The sequence below is a fragment of the Prionailurus viverrinus genome, chromosome B2, assembly GCF_022837055.1.
Source record: "Prionailurus viverrinus isolate Anna chromosome B2, UM_Priviv_1.0, whole genome shotgun sequence".
Taxonomy (NCBI): domain Eukaryota; kingdom Metazoa; phylum Chordata; class Mammalia; order Carnivora; family Felidae; genus Prionailurus; species Prionailurus viverrinus.
Genome location: NC_062565.1, coordinates 97,432,408 through 97,447,446, shown reverse-complemented (window position 1 = coordinate 97,447,446; position 15,039 = coordinate 97,432,408). Strand labels below are relative to the sequence as shown.

General features: G+C 45.2%; 1 protein-coding gene across 8 annotated transcripts in view; it reads left to right on the top strand.

Moving 5' to 3' along the window:
* The window catches only part of SCML4 (Scm polycomb group protein like 4), a 124,971-nt gene that overhangs the window by 71,336 nt on the left and 38,596 nt on the right, over positions 1 to 15,039 (top strand). For all 8 annotated transcript variants that reach the window (XM_047858421.1, XM_047858423.1, XM_047858420.1 and 5 more), the window contains 3 exons: positions 4,806 to 4,935; positions 7,092 to 7,292; positions 11,458 to 11,652. In XM_047858421.1, the coding sequence (XP_047714377.1) occupies positions 4,806 to 4,935; positions 7,092 to 7,292; positions 11,458 to 11,652 (526 nt within the window). The remainder of the gene's footprint in view (positions 1 to 4,805; positions 4,936 to 7,091; positions 7,293 to 11,457; positions 11,653 to 15,039) is intronic.

Here is a 15,039-nt window from a genome sequence, read left to right as displayed (position 1 = left end):
CATCCACCCACCCCAGATCGAGGCCGTTATATTCTGCCTTGCAATAAAATAGATGAAAGGTCCGTGTTTCTCTCTCAGGCCTTGCCATCCCCCTCCCACGCACCCGCCTCCATTCACTAAATCTCATCCCCTCTCACCTACTCAGAGTCCTGAAGCTAGTAGCTCTGCACGCACGCCCTCGTATCATCCTTTCTTCCCTCTCGACTGGATTATTGCCATCAGTATTAATACATGTTTCTCCCATCTCAAATACCAAAAACCTTAAAAGATTTTTAAAAATGTTTTAATTGTGGTAAAAGACACATAGCATAAAATTTACCCTCATAACCATTTCTTTTTTTTTAATTTTTAATCTTTATTTTTGAGAGAGAGAGAGACAGAGACAGAGTGCAAGCGGGGGAGGGGCAGAGAGAGGGGGAGACAGAATCCCCAACAGGCTCCAGACTCTGACATCTCAGAGCCCGATGTGGGGCTCAAACCCACGAATCGTGAGATCATGACCTGAGCAGAAGTCGGACACTCAACCGACTGAGCCACCCAGGCGCCCCTCATCACAACCGTTTCTAAATGTACAGTTCTAGTGTTCAGTGTATTCACGTTGTTGTGCATTCAATTTCCAGAACTTCACCTTGCAAAGCCAAAACACTGTACCTGTTAAACAACAACTCCCCATTCCCTCCTCCCTCCAGCCCCTCGAAAGCACTATTCTACTTTCTGTTTCAATGCATTTGACTATTCTAGGCATCTTATGTAAGTGGAAACATGCAATATTTGTCTTTGGTGACTGGCTTATTTCACTTAGCAAATTTCCTCAAGTCTCATGCATATTGTGGCATGTGCCAAAATTTTCTTCCCTTTCAAGGCTGAATAATATCCCCTTGTGTGGATGTACGACCTGTTGTTTACCCATTCATCTGTCAATGGACATTTATAGTTGCTTCCTCGTGGACTGTTGTGAATAGTGCTGCTATGAGCATGAGTATCAAATACCTCCTGGCTTTCAATTCTTTTGGATATAGACCCAGAAACTGAATTGCTGGGTAATTCTATTTTAAATTTCTTGAGGAACTACTACACTGCTCCATTTTGCATTACCACCAAGTGTTCTGATTTCTACACATCCTTGCCACTACTTTTTATCTTTTATTTTTATTTGTTTTTGATAGTAGCTATCCTAATGGATGTGAACCATTTGATCTGACTTTTCTTTCTTGCTACTGCTAATTTTCGGCTCCCCTTTCAGACAGGCCTCCTTGAAAGAGCTGACTTTACCTCCTGATCCCAATGCTTCTCTTCCCATTATTTCTTGAGCTAATTCTAATCAGGTTCTCATCCCACCCACTGTACAACCACCTCTCTTGCTAGGAAGTTGCACATCTAAGGGCCACTTCTAGTCTTCCTTGTTGGATCAGAGCTTTTGACATGACTGATCACCCTCTCCTTTGTGAAACACTTTTTACATTTGGCTCCCACAAGGCCATACTCTCCCAGTTGTCTTTCCACCCCACTGGATGTCTTTCCTGTTTGTTTGTTTGTTTGTTTTTTTAATTTTTGGGGGGGTGCCTGGGTAGCTCAGCTGGTTAAGCGTCTGACTTCAGCTCAGGTCATGATTTCGTGGTTCGTGAGTTCAAACCCCGTGTCAGGCTCTGTGCTGACAGCTCAGAGCCTGGAGGCTTCTTTAGAATCTGTGTCTCACTCTCTCTCTGCCCCTCACCCACTCATTCTCTCTTTCTCTCTCTTAAAATAAATAAAACATTTAAAAAATTAAAAAAATTTTAACGTTTATGTTCATTTTTTGAGAGACAGAGAGAAAGAGAACATGAGCAGAGGAGGGGCAGAGAGAGAGGGAGACACAGAATCTGAAGCAGGCTCCAGGCTCGGAGCTATCAGCACAGAGCCTGATGCAGGGCTTGAACTCACAGACCATGAGATTATCGTGACCTGAGCTGAAGTTGGCTGCTTAACCAACTGAACCACCCAGGCACCCCTTTCCTGGTTTGTCTTGCTGGTTCCTCCTCATCTTTCCAAGACTTTTCATATTGCAGTTTTGCAAGGCTCAGTGCTTAGATTTTTCTCTTCTCCATCTATACACTCCTTCCATGTTATTCTCTGATGATCTCACTCATTATCATGGCCTTAAATGTCAACTCTGTATTGATGATTCTCAAATTAAATCTCCCTTTAGACTTTCCCCCAGAATTCCATACTCTAGTACATGCACCTGCCTACTTAACATCTCTACTGGCATGTATGCATCATAAACTGGACATGTCCAAAACCAGCCTCTGGTCTTCCCTAGTCTATCCCCCATCCCCCAAACCTGTTATTCTATCTACAGCCTTCCTAGCTCAAACCTTGGAGTCATCTTTGACTTCTTTCTCTCTCACACACACCACAGTCAGTGTGTAGTAAGTCTAGCTGATTCTACCTTGAAAATCTATGCAGAGTCTGTCTACTTCTCATCTCCTCCACTGCTATTAACCTAATCCAATCTACCGTCATCTCTCATCTACTCTGGATTAGTGGCCTCCTGCTTTTGTCCCTTTTATCTCTCCTCAAAACAATAGTCAAATTGTTAAAATGTTAGTTTAGATCCTGTAGTTTCTCTGCTTTAAAGAGCTCAGGGTAGCAGCACCTGGATGGCTCAGCCTATTAAGTGTCCAACTTTCGATTTTGGCTCAGGTCATGATCTTGCAGTTGTGAGACTGAGCCCATGTTGGGCTATGCACTGAGCACAGAGCCTGCTTGGGATTCCCTCTCTGCCTCTGCCCCTCCCCAGCTCACGTGCATACATGCTTTCTCTCTGTGTCTCAAAAAATACAATAAACAACAATGAAATGAAATACAATAAAATACAATAAAGCACAATAATAAAATAAAATAATAAAATAAAAAGGAGCTCAGAGTAAGTCAAAGAACTTACAGTGTCCTGCAAAGCCCTGTGGTTTCACCTTTCCAGTCTCACTATTGCTTCCCTATGTTGCACAAACCCTCCAGGCATGCTTTTGTTTCAGGACCTTTGCACTTGATATTCTCACTCACTGGAATATTCTTCCCATAGACACTGGTATGACTTGCTCCCTCATCTCCCTGGAATCTTTGTGCAGTGTCACCCAAGAAGTGCCTTAACCACCCTATTTTAAAACTTCAGTCTAGGGGTGTCTGATTTCCTCAGTTGGTTGGGCATCCAACTCTCGATTTCAGCCCAGGTCACGATCCCATGGTTGTGGGATAAGATCCCACGCTGTCAGCACAGCACAAAGCCTGCCTGGGATTCTTTCTGTCCCTCTCTCTGCCCCTCCCCTACCTGTGCACGCTCTCTCTCTCTCAAAAATAAACATTTAAAAAAATAAATAAGATTTTAATCTAAAGTATAACTCAATTACACTCTATTCCCTTTTTCTCTTTATTTTTACCTCCAGCTATTATCATCTTCTAATATACTATATCATGTACTTTATTCCATTTGTTGTCTATTTACACCCAACAGAATGTCAGTTCCATGAGGGCAAAGACGTTTGTCTGATTTGTTCCCTGTTGTATCCCTAGTAACTAGAAGAGCGTCTGGCTTGCAATAGACACTCAATACATTTTTTTTTTTTGAGTGAATACACGAATAAATGTAGAATGAGTGCATAATTAGCAGTAGGAATACTGTTTTTTCAAGACTGTCATTATTATTCTATCCTAAAACTCCAGGAAGCAAGTTAGGATATGGGTGGGGTGGGCATATATATTTACAACAAAATACACACCGTTGCTACTCAAAGTATGGTCCACAGACCAGCAGCATCAGCACTGTCTGGGAAATGCAGAACCTTAGGCCCCACCCCAGACTTCCTGAATCAGAATCCATCCACATTTTAATAGGACCCTTCAAGGGACTGAACCTTAAAGTTGAAAGGCAGTGGAGCAGTGGCCCCCAACCTTAACTATGTGTTGGAATCATCTGAGTACATGTTACAACTCCTGATGCCTTGGTCTCACCCCAGAGATTGATTTAATTGGTCTGTAATAGAGAACAGACACAGGTCAGTGGTGAAGAGGTGAAGTGACTGAATTATTCATTATTTTTTTGGTGGAGAATGAGGATTAGAAGATTTTCTGTCAAATCTTGGTACAGAGAGTGACTTGTTGGCATTGACATAATCAACCAACCAGTCATCTCCATCTTATTTCATAACAGTAAATTTCAATTCCTCATTTGTGATTTCAAATGAGACCTTCAAGGCGGCGGCTTCTCACTACCCGACAATACAGTCATATCCACACTCGGGCCACCCTTGACAGTCTCCACTGCGGGAAATAAACACTGAGCAGTATGTAAGCCCCTTGGAGGAATGTCTTCTGCTTTCTTTTCCAGCAGGATCCAGTGATCTTTGAGAGCAGAAAGCTCAGCAGAGGCTGAGGAGGGATTCAGGGTCAGTTTCGGGGTGGCTGTTGGGAAAGCCCTGACCACAGAATTCTAGGTATTTGCAGGCTGGGAAGTCTCTACCCTGTGCCCTGCACTCAGAGAGCTTACACGTTTCAACGGTTCCTACCTCTTGTGTTCCCACACTCACTGCCTGACACAATCATTTCCTGGGTGACTCCAGTATAAGGGTGGGGTGCAGAGCTGACCTCTGAGTGTGACCCCAAACATGAATCTTGAACATGAACTTGAATCTGAAGTTCCTTAGCTGCACAATAAAAAGACATGGAAACATGATAGAGTAGCAGTGGCTAATTGACATCCACGAAAAATTTGGGGCAAGTGTAGGGAGCATTTCCAGATTTTCCTTGACTAAGTGGGCTCTGTCTTGCAGCTCAAGTCTCGGGTTCTTATGACTCCTTTAGCCCTCTCGCCTCCGCGGAGCACACCGGAGCCCGACCTCAGCTCCATCCCTCAAGATGCAGCCACCATACCCAGCTTGGCCGCCCCACAGGCTCTCACAGGTATGTCAGCCGAATGACCTCTAAGGCTGTGATGGACAGCCAGCCATCTAGCAGTTACTTTGTGAACTGGAGAGCTGCCACTGGGATAGCTCTAATGAAGGATTTAGTGTGTTAGCTGGCAGGCAGGACAACCAGATTTCTCTGAGAATATTAGTTTAAGTGTCTCACAGGTAGGATTACTTGAAACTTGGTTTTCAATGCATCTCAGGTTCAGCTGGTTGCCTTGGGGTGGGACTAGAAAGAGTGGTGTGGTGGCCTGGTGTTTCATTTTCAGAGCCAGGTTTACTTTCCACCGAGAGTGACCCTGCCCACCTTGAAGAGTTTCCATCTCTGTGTTTGTGCTTCCAGATCCCCTAAGGACCCTAACCTCTCTTAACCCCACCTGGTGGCTCCAATCCAGTCAGAGTAGAGCTCAGTCCAGTCTTTCTCATGGGGTGTCCATCAACAAAGAGTTCCATCATGAAAGTACCAGCAGCAGGATGGCGTCTCTCTCTCACACACACATAAACTGTCCTCATCACAAGCCATCCCTACTCCTGTCCCTCTTAAATCCATTCAATTCCCTCCCATTGCTTTTAGGTGAAAATCAAACTTAATTTGGCTGATGGAACCCTGTGGTACATTGCTCTCCTTTCAGTCCCTAGAAGTGCCCCCTCCCCCTCCCCTGCCCCATAGGATTTCAGCATATTGCCTTCCTTCTATCTGGAATGACCTTCCCGCTGGTCACCCTACTCTTCCCTTGTATCTCAGTTCAGGCATATCTTGCTCCAGAAAACCTTCACTGACTCCTGCCAGGGTCCCCAGGATGGGCCCTCCTAGCACTTCCCTAGTGTCTCTCTCGAAGCCGTGGTCCCACATGGCTTCCTGTGGAGCTCTGAGTAGCTCTGCCTCCCCAGCTGGGCCCAAAGCTCTGGGAAGCCAGGGACTGTGTGAATCTAGTTCACCATTTTCTCCATAGGGCCCATTTAGCACAGTGCCTGGCATGAAGTTCCTAGATATCCTTAATCATCTGGGATGAGTTCAAGGGAAGGCAGCCTGGCAGAGCAGGAAGAGCACAGGCCTTGACATCAGAAAGTCTGGAGTCCCTGTTGTACCACTGATTACACTTTAGACTTTAGAACAGCGATCCAACCCTTTAAGCTTTGGTTCCTTCATTAGTAAAGAAGTAATCATACCCCACTCTCAGGCCCATCTTGAGAATCAAACAAGATAAAGTGCCCAAAGTGCCTGGAATAGAGTAGATGCTCAACAAAAACTTTCTTCACCTTTGTTGTTACTGTTTCATCCTTTCCAAATCCTATTGTCCCCTTAATGTTCCTTTTCAACACTGCTTTGCACTAATAGCCCCCAAAGTAAGTTCTTCATATCCTGGGATGAGGGCGGAGACAGCCAAGGAGTTGTTAACATGGGGAAGAAACTATGACACCTACTATTAATATTTAGTTAAAAATTTTCTATTTCTTGGTTATGTTTTAAAATGCATGCAATATATTAAAATAGTCAAGAATGTATATAACCTATAAAAAAATAAACACCTTTTGGGGCATGTGCTCCAAGTTTGTTTACTGATGGGGTATATTACTTTAAAAGTGTGGGGACCATTGGTTGGGCTTCCCTAAACGGGCAGCTGAGTATTTAAAATCTCTGAGATTATAAATAGCACTCTCCTTAAAACTTCACTGAATATATAGTCTTTGGATAAGCAGCCGTGTCTTAATTTTCTGATTCACTGAAGGTTAACAACAACAACAACAAAATTGGCAAACATTACATGTAAGCTTAACAGCTCCTTTGGAGGAGAAGGGAGGTTTTGGTGTGTGCATTTTCAGTTTGGAAACACATTTATACACATGGTCCACATGGGTCTCCATTATTGTCTGCGATTCAGATTCGAGTACATCACAGGGGACCAACCTGTCTATCTGTTCCCAACCAAGAGGTTCTCTTGAGAGCAAGCCTCTGGCAGTTGGGAGTGATTGGCTCTTTTCCTCCTTTTCCTTCTTACATTGGGAAGAATCAGTCCCACTTTTGTTCTTCTCAGCCTTTCCCAAGGTGAGGGCCAAGGTGGCATGGCTGAGGCATCCTCCATGTACACAGGAGCAGCCGCCTGGCCTGATCCCCCTGATGCTGAGGGCTTCGTGGCTCTGTTTCCACAGTCTGCCTCTACATCAACAAGCAAGCCAACGCAGGGCCATACCTGGAGAGGAGGAAGGTGCAGCAGCTCCCTGAGCACTTCGGGCCCGAGAGGCCGTCGGCAGTCTTGCAGCAGGCCGTGCAAGCGTGCATTGACTGTGCCCACCAGCAGAAGCTTGTCTTCTCCCTGGTCAAACAAGGCTATGGTGGTGAGATGGTATCAGGTAAGTCCCGGGGGCACGTTGTATGAGAAGGGACGTGGGTGTCTCTCTGAAGATGGAAGAGGTCATATTCAGGCTTGGGGGACAGTGGCTGTGGCCAGGGTCTGTCTTCCATCCACTGGGCTCCAGGGGCCTTAGGTTAGCTCGTGTGCTGACGGCCTCTCTCTGGGCTTGAGGAGAAGATGCTTCCAGACTTCAGTAAGAATCCTCACCTTTAACTCTTCTCTCACCCACCCCCTGCTTCTAGCTCATCAGTAAATCCTATTGCTCTAACTTCAAAATATATCCAGAAGCCAGCCATGGTTCACCACTTACAGCAGCTACTCTTTGTTCTTTAAAAATCGAAGCCATAGCGTGCCCCTCCTCTGCTCTGCACCCTCAATGGCTCTCATGTCACTCCAAGAAAAAGCCCATGTCCTTATGACGACCCAGAGGCCCTATGTGAACTGGTCCTGCCTACCTCTTTGATCTCCCGGTCACTTCTCTTGCGTCCTCACTCTGCTGCAGCCTTGCTGGCCTCCTTGCTGTTCCCCCTGCTATCCTCCAACCATGCTCCTGCCTCAGGGTCTTTGCACCTGCTGTTCTTTCTGGAATGTTCTTCCCCCAGCTGTCCATGCTTGACTTGCTCCTGGACTTCCTTCAGGGTTCTACTCAAATACTGCCTTATCCAGGAGACCTTTTCTGAACACTTGGTCTAAAATATCAGCCCATGTCACTATTCTTCCTTGCTCTGCCTCATTCCTTCTTCATGGTACATATCACCATGCAGGGCAGTGGGGAAGCTCATGGTCTCAAGCCCCTCTTATGGGGTGAGTTGTTTTTTGTAAAAGCCCTTCAGAGTCAATCCCTTCTCCCATTGTTACCACCATCCTCCAGGTTCATCCCTGCCCCAACAGCTTCCAGAGGGAGTGGCAGTTGTCACCTAAGATGAGAGGCAGAGTTGGGAGTGCTGCCCTCTTCATATGTTTGGCTGTAGAGGCTCTTTCTGCCTTACCCAAGTCTCTAAACAATCGTTATTACCACCTGCCCTTAAGCCTCAGAGCACCACCCCTTTGCAAATGTCTTGACTCCAAGGGCACAGCATGGTGTCTTCTTTGGCCCAGCATCAAGGCCATGACCTCTGTATCACCAGGGAATAGGTAAAGACTCTCCAGCAACGGGGTGGTGCAGATGACCCTGCTGGCCAAGAGTAGGTCAGGGGAGAGGGGCATCTAATATCGCTGTGTCAGGAAGAACCCAAGCAGGGACATTTTATTTAACTTGAGATCCCCAGGGCTTGGAGGTGAGGAGGTTGTCTAACCAGTTTCCCCAGCTGTGATTGGTTCTGCCCACCTTCTGGAGCTCCCTCTGGGCAGGAAGGGGGGTCTGACTTGCTGGTAACTGACTAAAATAGAACTTGGCAAAGTCCAATGCATGTGGCTGACCCAGAGTGACTTTTAAGAAACTTTGGCAGAGGCAAGCAGAGACAAGAGGAAGAAGTACTGCATCAAGAGATGGTAGGAGGAGAGTCTTATTGTCAGCCTTCTGAGATCCCACTGGCCATTGTGGTATTTTTCTGAGAACCAGGTTCTCAAACTTGGGCTCCCTCTGAGGTTTAGAGCCTTGTCCTTTTCCTTGCTGAATACCAGGACTCAAGACACAGACACAGTTCTAAGAGAAAATTCTTCCTGTACTGTGTGCCCACCCTCTTCAGCGAATTCCATCCCACTGAGTTTTTCATGGCCCCTCCCCCTAAGCTGGGAGAACTGAGCCCATTTTCCCTGCTCTCCTGCTCAGCCCTTCTGTGGCCTCAGGGGCCTTGGCACTGGGGAGCAGGTTCTGCAGTGCCTGGCACAACACAAGCCCAGGAAGAGCCCTGCCAACTTTCCCTTGGCTGAGGGATTCCCAGGAAGTCCAGAGCTGAGCACTCAGTCTTGGTGTCTTGGAGAATGCAGTAGCACCAGGGGACTCTTCATGCTTCCTCCTTGAGGTGCCAGAGCAGCAAGGGGGTCCTTCATGTTACTGGGGGCAAATATGGAAGCTCAGCAAGCTGTGAGAGGGGCCCAAGGATAAATAGACTCTCCCACTTTCCACCTCACCCTTAGGGCACTGCTTTCTAAACATTCCCATGGCACAACACAGAAAATGGTGACATTGGTGCTGGCACATTGGGCTGAAGGAATCAGACTGCCATGGGCGGGCCTTGGGCCAGCTCAAGGGCTAAGGGAGCAGTATTGCATGCCCTGCCCGAGCCATGCTATCCCAGAGGATAGGCCTCATGGTCTCATAAATGCCATGGCTGCTTCGAGGAGGTGGTCCTTCCAGGCACCTCTGGGAATGTATGCACTTTGATTTTTGGATTAGGCCTGATGACCCAGACTCTCCTGCTATGGGTTCAGTTTCCATCACACTTATTCTTTGAAATATTGGAGGCAAACAGTGACACTCACACTAAAAGAGGGAATTTCCAGAGTGTCTGAGTTGCCGGGGTGAACCCCTTCGTGGGCCTGTTGGTAGTGCTTTGCCAGCTCTCCCAAGCAGAGTCACTTGGAGTATTAACATGACAGGCAAGGGCCACATAGAGGCCACATGAGTTGGAAAAACTGCTCTTCACCCTCTTCTCAGTCTCCTTATCTGTAACTTGGGATAGTAACCTCTTGTCTACTGTCCTCATAGGATAGAATGATGGATACGAATGTTCTTGTCAAACTATAAAGAGCTTATACACACAAAAAATGGATTCTTTTGGCTTTTGATTAAAATGTTTTGTTTTGTGTTAGTTCTGAAATCAAAACTACCTCTGGTTTTGTCCCTGCCCAGACCCTGTTATGTGCCAGTCTTTGGGAGATAAAAAGTAAAAAACCTCTTGGTGTTAACAATGAATGGCGGAGACATGGGTGGGGGCAGTATGTCCTCCTAGGGTCTCCTTCTGTGTTCCTAACACTGGAGCTGGTATGCAAGCTTCATGGGGCAAGAGAGGGCTGTGAGGACAATTACAGACAGGGGTATGCTGGAAGAAACATGTTTCTTCTAAATTCTGGTAACCCTGTAGAAATTGAATGTGATCTAGAATCATTATGGAGAGATTATTCTTCTTTTTAAAGAGTCCTCCCCAAGAAAGGTAGAAAGAACCCTAAACTCTGTGATGCTGGATTAGAGCTAGAGACCTCAGCATGAACTCAGGTTTATTTGGATCTATCTATCTATCTATCTAGATCTAGACCTATCTATCAATGAGCACATCCAGTGCCCAAATCTAAGTTTCTAAATATCACTCTTCAAAAACAAGGAACCAAGGATGTTGGAGAAATGGCTGAAATTAGGGCAGGGACAGGGAAAATGCAAGATGAAACTGAGGCATATTAAAGTATCAGTAACCAAAGAGTTGCTAAAAAAAAAAAAAAATGAGGGCATGTCATAGGGACACAGGACACTAAAAGTCCCAAAGACAAAATTTGAGCAACAAAATAAATAACATATATTGGATAACCCACAGTACAAAATAAATATATTAAGTCATACTGATATTATTGAATAAATGAAGGAATAAAGGAATAAATGGAGGACAATGGATGGTTCTTTCTTTCAGAAGAATTCCAAATAATACAGAGACTCTCCCCTCTTTGAGAGGTAGACCTTAATCCCTCTACCACCCTTGAGTGTGGGCAGGAACTTGTGACTTTTTTCCAAGGAATGAAATATGGAAAATACAGTAGAGAAATGCAGCAAATGCTATCTGGCCAAGTGATAAAGGCTGACATCCCAGTGATGTCGTGGGGACATCATGTACCCCTGATCTGATAACAGGAGAGGGACACTTCACTTCTTCTCCAAAAACATTAACCCCAGTCACATCATGAAAAAAAAAAAATCAGACAAACCCAAATTGAGGGACATTTTACAAAATATCTGACTGGTACTCTTCAAGACTATCAAGGTTATGCAAAACAAGGTAAGTCTGAGAACGAGTCACAAACCAGAGGAGACTAAGGAGACGTGACAACTAAACCCAGCATGGTCTCCTGGATGAGGTCCTGGAACAGACGCAGGACATGAAGTGAAAACGCAGGCGAAATCTGAATAAAGCTTAGTTAAAAACAGAACACAACTGAAAAAACAAAAACCTCCTTCCAGGGACTTGTGGCTTTCTCATGCCCCGCTCTGAGTTGCTGTCTCTGTGGCATTTCAGTGTCGGCATCCTTCGATGGGAAACAGCACCTGCGGAGCCTGCCTGTGGTGAACAGCATCGGGTACGTCCTCCGTTTCCTCGCCAAGCTGTGCCGAAGCCTTCTGTGTGATGACCTCTTCAGCCACCAGCCCTTCCCCAGGGGCTCCAGTGGCTCTGAGGAAACCCAGGAGAAGAAGGAAGGCAGGATGGAGTCAGGTAGGCTTTGTCCTTCTGTCTTTCCTGTGCCTGCAGGTGGTCCCAGGTGTCCCTGCCCTCCCACGAGCTCCTGGGAGCTCTCTTGCTGGAGGCCCACAGGTGGCCTCTCTGCCAACCGTCCATCCCAGGGAGCAGTCAGGAATGGCCAAGACCGAAGGTACCTCGACAGTCCTCACCCAGGTTGCAGTGGGAAGAGATCACTCTAGCTACTGAGAGCTGATGCTATAGCGTTTAGGCTTACGTTATTAGAATCTGGATGAGACCACATCACATATAATGAGTGATTTTCTTCACTCTCCTCTAATTAAGACTCTTGGGCACTTATGCGTCATTGTTGAGTAGTTGAAAGACTATCACAGTGAGGAACTAATAAATCCTGAAGAAACTAGGGATAAGGAAACAGATTACGTTGGTCTTGCTTGGGGGCCTCAGATACCCACCCATGTCAATAAACAGAGTGTCTATTACTGCAGGGATTTGACCAGGCCACGAATCAAATATGTTTTTCACTAAGAGTCAGAGTCTCTCTCTCGTCACAGGATGGAAAGTGAGCCAGGGGCTGAGTGCCTTTTGTTGCAGAGTAGCTCAGCATAGGAAAGCTAGTGGGAAGGTCACCAAGGGCACACAGGGGCCACACTGCCAAAGCTGTCACAACATTGTCTGCTCAAGATACCCATAGAAGGTTTTCCTTCTCTGCTTAGCAGCCCTGAGTTATGGATTTGCAGAAAGTTAAACATGACTCTAGGTTCTGGATTCTAGGTTCCCAAGGATTAGCAGAAATGTTGCCTTTTTTCTTTCTCAGGAAGCGGTATTGTTGATATATAAAGAACACATAGTCAGTGAAACTGGAATCTAGTCATTATGTCATTCTATAAACATTTGCTGAACCTTCTTATGCTCCAACAACCATGGGAGACCTTGTCTTGTGATAAGGCAAATACACAAGGTTCAGGAAGTTTTTGAAGTATTGAGGTATTGAGTGACCAGTATTCGTAATGAAAAGTGAATACATTTGCAGGTATGTGTTCACAGGTAGGCTTAGATGCTTAAAAAAAAAAGATGCTTATAATAAGAGTGGCTATATGGTAAGCCTAAGAGGACAGCAGGGAAGGATAAACTTAGATTCTTAGCATATATTTTTTTTCAGATACTGTCAAGAACCTTGTTTACAATTTTACATTAATGTCTCTAAGATCTGGGATCAGTAAGAAATTTGGCCTTTACAAATAAAGGTATCTAATTAAATATAGTCTATGTTAGCAGGTACTATGTACGTTTGTTGTTTTTTGGTTTTGCTTTGTTTGTTTGTTTGTGATGTCTCTATGTGGGCAAGCTTGGGAAAATGTTTTCTTCTTTCTGGGCCTTCATTTCCTAAATGAAGTATTGCTCGTGCACAATGCTCCTTCTGGTTCCTACAGTGTGAATCTGGCCTCTCCTGTCAGCCTTAGCTGACTCAGGAACGTATCCTAAAGCTAATGCATCTTCTAGTGAACCTTGCAAAGAGAATAGCAGAATGGTCTGATTTCACTTTGCAAACCCCTTGAATCACTGTTACATTGAACAATCAATGACCCATAGGATATAATTATAAAGCCACATAATTCGTGTCTCCCATTCTCCTTTAAATGTATCCTGTGAGACCACTTCTTTCCCGTCCATGGATAAAATTTTCGACAAATCTTATGACTTCTCTTGCTCCTTTCAGGTAGCAAAGCATTCTCTAGTCAACAATTAGTGTATCTAGGTCAGAGTAAGAACAAAATTTAAATTTCACTCAAAGATATAACTATTCCCCATTCCCAGTTCAGATCTGCTTCAGGCCAGTTGGCTTCTCTCCACCTCACACTTAACCTTGTGTTTTTGCCCCCTCCTATATTTAGCTAATAATGATTTTGAATCCTTCATGACTGGAGTAGGGGACAGAAGTGAGGTAAGGGGTAGGAGAGTTTTTACTTGACTAATCCTGTAGTGAGTTGGCATCATACACCCTAATTTGCAGGTGTTTGAAGCTGATTCTTCATCCTGTGGGCTCTTACATGGGCACATTGGTGATCCTACCATCTCTCACTTGCACTTTCCATGACATGAACAAATAAATACAACCCTTCTCTGGCTGGTCACTTATAATTCCTTCCACACCCCCAAATCCATAGGAAACACATCTCTAGCTTCTTTCTGCAGAGGCCCTGTTGTGCCACCACACAGTCCTGCAGTCCTAAGATGATCTTACTTTAGATCTCTCTTCTGATGGCCCACATATGGTCCTGACAAACACTACACATGATCCTTTCCCCAGACAAACTCTGGGCAGGCTGAACCCTGCAGGCACCTCTGCTTTGTTCTCTGATCAACGTAGCCAGACTTTTGGATTTCCCATGGGAATCAAACAATAATCCATTGTGTCTCTCAACTCCAGGGACAGATATCAAGCTATTCACATGGCCACATTGAAGCCCTTGGGAGCACACTGGACAGTTCTCTCCATAATTCATCTTCTAGTCAACCTGTTTCTCAACCTCTATATTTCTTTTGCAGACGTGATGTAGGTGGTCATCTGTAGGTACAAAGCTGGCTTTCCACCTTTTTTATTTTTTTCAAGATCTGTACACTTCACACTACTTTGGGGTATCTGTTGTCTTACAGCCTCAGCCCAAACTGAAACTAAAATGGTTTCATTTTAACATCCTGTCCGAGGAGCCCCCCTCCAGCCTTCCTTAAGTAATTATTGAGGAAACTCTTGCCTTGGTTTCTACCATATTCTCTCCCCTTCCAAGCTCACCATACTGGAGGACAGTTTAGTCTTTTCCCTGGAGCCGTGTAGCTACAGTTATCTCTCCCTGAAAGCTCCTTTTCTTCCTAGCTGGCCTGGCTTTGGAAGTAATAACTTGAATTGTCTTCATGAGCTTTTCCTTAGAGCATGCTGATTTGAAAAATGAATGGCTCCCAAATCAACCAACCTTGTGGAAGTTGTTTCTCATGCCCTAGGTGTTGCAAAACCAAGTGCAGCGTGCTTCATGTGTCTGGGAGTCTCAAGGAAAGTGGAAGAAGCAGCCACGTCATAGTACGCTCTAAGCAGCCCCCTTGCCACGTCTTTTCCACCAGTCTGCCGTGGAGCCTAAAATGACACCATTAGAGAGTTTGCCTTTAGATTAAGACATTGCCTCTTTAGGATTGTCCTTTCAAATTTCCCTAAAAGGGTAACATATCAAGTTATTATTGTTTCAGATGAGGAACTGGCTTATACTCACTTTCCCACTTTTGTGGCAAGAGGGGCACGTGTGAGAGGGAAAGGACAGAAGTCTTTGTTGATTTCAGGTTCCATATCCATCTGGAGGACCAACATCATTCCAAAACAATATTGCAATCTTGAGCTCATTTGAACCAGGT